The sequence below is a fragment of the Fukomys damarensis genome, unplaced genomic scaffold (assembly GCF_012274545.1).
Source record: "Fukomys damarensis isolate Sample0158 unplaced genomic scaffold, DMR_v1.0_HiC HiC_scaffold_39, whole genome shotgun sequence".
NCBI classification, from domain to species: domain Eukaryota; kingdom Metazoa; phylum Chordata; class Mammalia; order Rodentia; family Bathyergidae; genus Fukomys; species Fukomys damarensis.
Window position 1 is genome coordinate 42,733,135 of NW_022900951.1, and position 7,782 is coordinate 42,740,916.

General features: G+C 50.0%; 1 protein-coding gene across 1 annotated transcript in view; it reads left to right on the plus strand.

The window, feature by feature from the left end:
* Positions 1-3,179: 3,179 nt before the first annotated feature.
* Positions 3,180-7,782, plus strand: part of Was (WASP actin nucleation promoting factor) — a 7,372-nt gene continuing 2,769 nt past the window's right edge. Inside the window, exons 1-10 of the mRNA XM_010606435.3 lie at positions 3,180-3,834; positions 4,161-4,301; positions 4,878-4,964; positions 5,063-5,165; positions 5,264-5,311; positions 5,405-5,458; positions 6,522-6,696; positions 7,195-7,237; positions 7,395-7,548; positions 7,687-7,773. Coding sequence (XP_010604737.1) covers positions 3,703-3,834; positions 4,161-4,301; positions 4,878-4,964; positions 5,063-5,165; positions 5,264-5,311; positions 5,405-5,458; positions 6,522-6,696; positions 7,195-7,237; positions 7,395-7,548; positions 7,687-7,773 — 1,024 coding nt within the window. The 5' untranslated portion in view covers positions 3,180-3,702. The remainder of the gene's footprint in view (positions 3,835-4,160; positions 4,302-4,877; positions 4,965-5,062; positions 5,166-5,263; positions 5,312-5,404; positions 5,459-6,521; positions 6,697-7,194; positions 7,238-7,394; positions 7,549-7,686; positions 7,774-7,782) is intronic.

Genomic DNA, 7,782 nt, shown 5'->3' on the forward strand with positions numbered 1-7,782 from the left:
TTTGGTACCAAGAATCAAATCAGGGCCTCACACTTGCCAGGCAGGTGCTGTGCCACTGAGCACATCCGCAGCCCCTCCCTGCCTTTTTTGGTAAAAATAATCAAATTAGATATATTGGCCAGGCACAGTGACATGAACCTGTAATCCCAGCACTGAAAGGCTGAGGCAGGAAGATGACAAGATCAAGCCCAGCCTGGGCAATTTAGTAATTTATCAAGACCCTGCCTCAAAATTAAATAAACAAATAATAAATAATGCTTATGTTTGTTTGTTTGCTTTTCTGGTACCGGGGATCAAACTTGGGTCCTTGTGCTTACGAGGCACTCAGCGGAACCACTGAGCTAAATCCCCAGCCCATGAACAATAAATAGAAAGAACTGGGCTGGCCATAGTGGCACACACCTGTGTTCCTAGCACACAGGAAGCTGAGAATCGCTGCAAGTTCAAGGCCAAACTGGGCTACATAAAGAGATTCTGTTTTTTGTTTTTTGTTTTGTTTTGTTTTTGGTACCAGGGGTTGAACTCAGGACCTTGTGCTTGTGAGGCAGGCAGCGGAACCACTGAGCTAAATCCCTGGCTCCAGGAAACCCGGTTTAAAAAAATTTTTTTAAAGTAGGGCCAGGGATTTAGCTCAGTGGTGTCACCACTTACTTCGCAAGCATAAGGTCCCAAGTTTGATCCTTGGTATCAAATAAATAAATAAACAAACAAATAAATAAATAAAAAGTAAAAAATAGAGGATTGGTGCTGGAGATATAGCTCAGCACAAAGGACCAGAGGTTTAATCCCCACAAATAACAACAACAATAATAATAAATACAAAGACATGATTTGTCGACACCCATAATTCCAGCTACTTGGAAGGCTGAGGCAGAAGGATCACAAGTACAAAGCTAGTCTCAGCAATTTAGCAAGACCTTGGCTCAGAATTTTTAAAGGGCTGGAAAAAATAAAGTAAAAAATAAAATGAAAAAGGCTGGGGATGTGTCGATGGTGAAACACTTGCTTAGCATGTGCAAGGCTCTGAGCTCCATCCCCAGCACTGCACAAAAGAAAAAAAAGACATCATTATTAATCTTTCATGCTTACCTTCAACACACTGCTGCGTGTCTGGTTTGTGCCAGATATTTTTCATAGGCTTGGCAGAGAGACTTCCTAATGAGCAGTGTGCAAATGAGCACATGCAATGGCTTTGTAAAAGTGTAAGTTTATATTTTATACTTGTTTATTTATTTCTGTGGTACTGGGGATGGAATCCAGAGCTTCACACGTGTCAGGTAAGTGCTCTAGCACTGAGCTGCATCCCCAGCCCACAGTGCTGCTGCTGCTTCTTCTTCTTCTTCTTCTTTTTTTTTTTTGGTACTAGGGATCAAACTCAGGACCTTACACTTGCAAGGCAGGCACAGAGCCACTGAGCTACATCCCCAGCCCCCATACTGTCTTTTTGGGGAGTCTGTTTAGGAAGCCGATCATGTCAGTTACAACCCAGATCTGCTCCGCAACCAGACCACTTGCCCTGGACCTGAGAGCAGCCTGTCTCCAAATAGCCTGCATCATGAATAGGAAAAATGAGGCCCAGAGAGGCAGGGACTGAGCTAGCACTCACTTGGAGAAGCATTTTGGCATCATCTGGAAAAGTTGCACTGCACACCCTGTAACTCAGCGCTTGCCCCCTGAAATCATGCAGGTCAACGTGGGCAAGATGGGTGTGGCAGCCAACATCGCCACATTGCTCCAACAGAAGCACCGCAGACAGCCCCAGATCCGCTAGCAGGAGACACGCTGAAGCATGGAACGCTACAGAGAAATGACAAGAGGCAACCACCACTACAGGCAAACAGGAATCACAGTAGAGACAGGAGAGAGGGCACATAGGAGTACACCCCATCTCTCTTGGGCTTGCAATCAGGCTCTCTGCAGCCAGCACCCAGGAGGCTGGTCAGCCTGCACTATATAGTGAGACCTTGTCTCAAAAACACTGAAACAAAACAACAACAAAAGGTCTCTCTGCTTGTTAACTAGATGCTATTGGGAAAATCATTTAATTACTCTGAGGCTCTTAGTTCCCTCATCTGTAATATGGAGACATGATGGTACTGGGTGCAGTGGCACACACTTGGGAGGCTGAGGCAGGAGGATCACCATGAGTTCAAGGCCAGTCTGGGCTACATAGGGAGTTCAAGGCCAGTTTAAAGTATATAGCAAGACCCTGTCTGAAACAACAACAAAAGTCGAAAAGTGAAGCAAGATGTTGTTTCAACATTCATACACGCTACAAAGTTTCTTTCTTTTAGAAAGCGGATTATAGCTAGGGTAGTTGTGCAAGCCTATAAACCCAGCACTGGGGTGGCTGAGGCAGGAGGATCTCTGTGAATTCAAAGCCAGCTTGGGTAACATATCATGAAAGTGATGATAAAAGCCAGGCATGGTAGTGCATTCTGTAATCCCAGGACTCAGGAGGCTGAGGCAGAAGGATTGCCAAGAGTTTGAGGCCAGCCTGGGCTACATAGTAAGTTCAAGCCCAGCCTAAACTATATAGCCAGACCCTATCTCAAAAAAAAGAGGGTCAGGCATCATGTCTGTCTTGCAAGTGCAAGGTCCTGAGTTTGATCCCCAGTACCAGGAAGAAAAAAAGAGAGAGAGAGAGAGAAGAAGAAGAAGAAGAAGAAGAGGAAAGTTTGAACTCAGCCCAGACAATTTAGTGATCTTGTCCCCCCCCTTTTGGGGGGGTACCAGGGATATAACTTGGGCCCTTGCACTTGCGAGGCAGGCACCAGAACCACTGAGCTAAATCCCCGGCTCTATTGTCCCAAAATTTTAAAAATTAAAATAAAGGTTAGAAACATAGCACAGTAAGAAGGCCCTGGGTTCAGTCTCAGTACTATAAAGCAAACTAATGAATAAATTGTTGGGGATGTAACTCTTTGTGTAGGCTCTGGGTTCAATCTCTGGTACTATGAGAAACACAGCGGGGGCGGGGAGAAATCGAGAAATTCATTCATTCATTCATTTGGGAACTACAGGGAGGCAAGGATGTGCTATGAGGCCCTGAGTTCCAGCCTATACTGTACACTGTTGCAATGTCTGGGGCTCAGAAGAGGGATGGATCTCCCTGGGGCTCTGTTATTCATTTATTTATTTAGGCAAGGTCTCACTATATAGTTCTGGCTGGCCTCTCCCAGTGATCCTCCTGCCTCAGCCTCCAGGGTGCTGGAATTACAGGCATGCACCACCACGCCTTCCTGGGGATCTGTAATTAACAGGCGAAACTGCTGCCGCAACCTTTCCTGACTTGACTCTAGCCTACCTGGGTCCTTGGGGCAGGAAAGAGGCTGAGCACCCCATGACCACTCCCCATGGTGTCAGCCTACGGAAGTGCCCAAGACGGCTCAGCTCTCACCGCCAGCAGAAGGAGGCGAACCTGAGGCCGGCAGAGGAAGATGAGCCCCAAAGAGTCAGAAAGAGGAGGGAGGCTGGAGCTGGTCAAGAAGATGGAATAAGCCAGTCAAGCGGAGGAGAGCCCCAACCTGAAGGAGGAGGGCTCAAGCTTGTCCCAGCGAGGCAGAGGCCAGGCCTACTGCAGGGCCCGGGAGGACTTGTTTCCCTTGTGGTTTTTTGCACTTCCTGTTCCCTTGCTCACTGCGGAAGTTCCTCTTCTTACCCTGCACTCAGAACCCAGGCAGAGAGGAGAACAGAAGAACCATGAGTGGGGGCCCTGTAGGAGGCAGGGCCGGGGGCCGTGGGGGAGCAGCGGCCCAGCAGAACATTCCTTCTAGCCTCCTGCAGGACCATGAGAACCAGCGCCTCTTCGAGATGCTCGGCAGGAAATGCCTGGTGAGCTGGGGCTCAATCTCCTGGCCCTCTGGGTTCCCTCCCTTTTCTCTTCTTCCGCTCCGCCCCCTCCACTTCCCCATCCCTCCCTGCTCCTCTTCTTTCTTCTCATCCTTCCCTACTTCTTTCCCCGTCCTTCATCCCATTTCCCAAGACCCATTTACCAGCTGTCCCCCATACCAGGAAGATCTCCGTGTCTACTCACCTTCCCTTTGGTTGCAGCTCTACCTCCAAGCCAATGATCGCCATGGGCAAGGAAGGCCTAGGCCTGGCTCCTGGACCCTCAGGCTATCACTGAGCAGACGCCACTGACCTTACTCTCTCCCCAGACACTGGCCACTGCAGTTGTTCAGCTGTACCTGGCGCTGCCCCGTGGAGCCCAGCACTGGACCATGGAACACTGTGGGGCCCTGTGCTTCGTGAAGGACAACCCGCAGAAGTCCTACTTCATCCGCCTTTATGGCCTTCAGGTGACCCATGGCCCACTGGACGAGCAAGCCAGTTCTCCACCCGCACCAGCAGATCTGTGTCCATAACCTTGAGCCCTCAGTTGGGTAGTGAATCCCTGAGCCCCAGAACCAAGGAGCCACCCAGATCCCAAACTCTGCCTCACCTTTCTAGGTCTGAGACAACCTACTCCAGGTCTCCCTGGCAAGATCTCTTCACGTACCCAAATAGTAATATACTCCTAAGCCTAATCTGTTCCACAGATTCAAAAAAAGAAAACAAGGAATACTGTAATTATGCCTCAACCTGAGATCTGTTTCAAATTCACCATTTTAAATGTACCTGGGACTGGAATTCTAAATTCTGAAATTTGAGCCCCCAAGTTCCACATCTAGGGTCACAAAGTAAAGCCTTTCCATACCAACTCCAACCCTAGACATCTGAGCCCTAGACCACCAACTCTTTGATGCTGATCTGAAAATCTCCAGATCAGAGCCTGGGGCCCAAAATCTGGACACCACAGTCCCTGGCCAGGTACCAAAGGCGCACCCCCCCGTGTGTGTCTCAGTGCTGGTGTGTCCCCCACCCTGCCTCTCCAGGCTGGCCGGCTGCTCTGGGAACAGGAGCTGTATTCACAGCTGGTCTACTTAGCTCCCACAAGCTTCTTCCACACCTTTGCTGGAGATGTAAGTGGCCCACGGTCCATTGGGCCTTGGTTGGGGTGTGAGGAGGAGAGGGGAAAGGCAAGGAGCCTGGAACGCTGCTGAACCCAAGGCATGTGCAGGACTGCCAGGTGGGGCTGAACTTTGCAGATGAGGGCGAGGCCCAGGCCTTCCAGGCCCTGGTGCAGGAGAAGATACAAAAAAGGAATCAGAGGCAAAGTGGAGGTGAGGAGGCTCTGGTGGAGGACAGTGGTTGGGCACAGGGAATGTGTGGATGGAGAGCTAGAGAAGCCCTTCTTATGGCTCTGAATCCACCTGTCTAGCCACAGATAGACGCCAGCTACCACCACCGCCAGTGCCAGCCAATGAAGGTGAGTCCTTCAGTTCAGACAGGGGCAATAAGGGGCTGGCCCAGGAACCTGTGGCAGGGTTGTGACAATTCTTGACCCATTCCATCTTCCCAGAGAGAAGAGGAGGGCTCCCACCTCTGCCCCCACATCCAGGTGGGGACCAAGGGGGTAAGTGGTGACTCTTTTCTGTCTCTCTCTCTCTCTTTTTTTTTTTTTTTTTTTGTACCGGGGATCGAACTCGGGTTCTTGTGCTTGCCAGGCAGGCGGCGGAACCACTGAGCTAAATCCCCAGCCCTTTCCAGTATCTCTTGATGGATGGGTTGGTGGAGAGAGGCTAGATGGATGGGTAGGTGGGTGGATGCATGAGTGGGTGAAGAGGTGGGTGGATGAATGATTGGGTAAATGGATGGGTATGCGGATGGATGAACAGGTACTGGGTGTGTGGATGGGTGGGTGGATAGATTGGTAGCAGATAGATGGCTAAGTGGAAGGATGAACTGATGGGAGATTGAAAGTAGAAATAGATGTATAGGTAAATAGGGGCATGTGAAGGTGGATAAATACATGGATGGATGATTGAGTGAATGAATGCACAGTGTTTATATGACAATAATCCAGCCAGTGAAGAAAAAAAGGATTAAATGAATGATTGAGTAAACAATTTACCAAATGAACCAGTCAAATCAGGGAATGGATGAATAAATACTTCAATGATTAGCAGGAGTGAATGAATAAATGAATGAATCCATGAATGCGCGAGTGGTCTTTGGTAGCTGCCCACTTCTACACAAGCCCTTGGAACCCTCACTCCCTCTCTCCATGACCATCGAACACTTACTTTCTTCTTCTCTTTCTTGTTTTCTTTTTTGGTATCAGGGTTTGAACTCAGGGCCTTGTGCTTGTGAGGCAGGCGGTGGCACCACTGAGCTAAATCCCCAGCAGCCTTCCCATTTCTTTCTTTCTTTTTTTAAATTAATTTTAGTGGTACATTTTAGGTATACACTATAATGACATTCATCATTGGGAATTTGCACTTTTACATGATCCATCTTGGTTCTTTTTTTTTCCCCATTGCCCTGCCCTCCCTTCAATCGCTCCATCCCTCCCTATTAACAGACTTTGTTTCCATTTTTTTTTCATTTTCTCATATTAATTCCATCCCATTTCTTATCCTTATGCTTTAGCCAGTAGGGAGGAGAGTGAATGGCCCATTCCCCTGTGCTCTTCACAGGTCCACCAGCTGTCCCACTGTCCCTGGGACTACCTACAGTGGACATCCAGAACCCTGACATCACAAGTTCACGATATCGTGGGCTCCCAGCCCCTGGCCCCGGCCCAGCTGATAAGAAACGCTCAGGGAAGAAGAAGATCAGCAAGGCTGATATTGGTGCGCCCAGCGGATTCAAGTGAGAGCCCTTCCCCTGTGGGCCCCTGGCGGTGGAAGGGGATAGGAACACGTGTGGGTGGGTGAGCGAATGGACAGATGAACAGGCAAGTGAGTGAATGTATTGGTTGAAGTATGGGGTTGGGTGAATGGATGGAAAGGTGGGCATGTGGCTGGTAGATAGGTGGATAAATGGACTATTGTGAAATCAGGTTGATGGACAAAGGGGTAAACAGACATGTTTGAGCAGGTGGACGTAGGGACAGGTGTATGGGATCAGTGGTCTATGAATGGTTAGGTGAAGAAAAAAATGGAGTGGATGGATGGTGGCAAGAGGGACAGACATATTGGGGCCACAAACTTTGGGCCCCGTCTGATCCCCTGACTGCTTGCACTCATTTCCTCCTTTGGACTCAGGCCCACATGCTGGCTCCTGAGTGCCCCTGGGCAGGAGAGGGCAAGAGGGCTTCGTCAGGAGGGGAGGGTAGTGGGTTTCACTGGACTCGCTTCCCTCCTCCAGACATGTCAGCCACGTGGGCTGGGACCCCCAGAATGGATTTGATGTGAGTAACCCCAAAGGCCCCTGCACCCCATTCACCTTCGTCCTGCCCTTCCGCAGACCACTGCTTAGATCCCTGCCTGGGCTGGCCCATGATAACCCTGCCCCTCCCTCTGTGCCTTCTTCCTCTACCCCTGCCTGGCCTTTTTTGTCCTGGACAGGTAAACAACCTAGACCCAGATCTTCGGAGCCTCTTCTCCAGGGCAGGAATCAGTGAGGCCCAGCTCACAGATGCAGAGACTTCCAAACTCATCTATGACTTCATAGAGGACCAAGGCGGGCTGGAGGCAGTGCGGCAGGAGATGAGGAGGCAAGGTAAGCCCAGATCTCCTTCCATAGCCCTGGAGGTCGGTACCTCAGACATACTGAAGTCCCTTGGTGTTCGTGGAAAGCCCTGCACTGCTCCGTGGAAAAGGCCACTACTCACAGCTGTGTGTTATTTTCCTCCCACAGAGCCACTGCCACCACCCCCACCGCCATGCCGAGGAGGGAACCCGCCCACCCGGCCCCCTGTTGTGGGGGGTAACAAGGGTCGTTCTGGTCCACTGC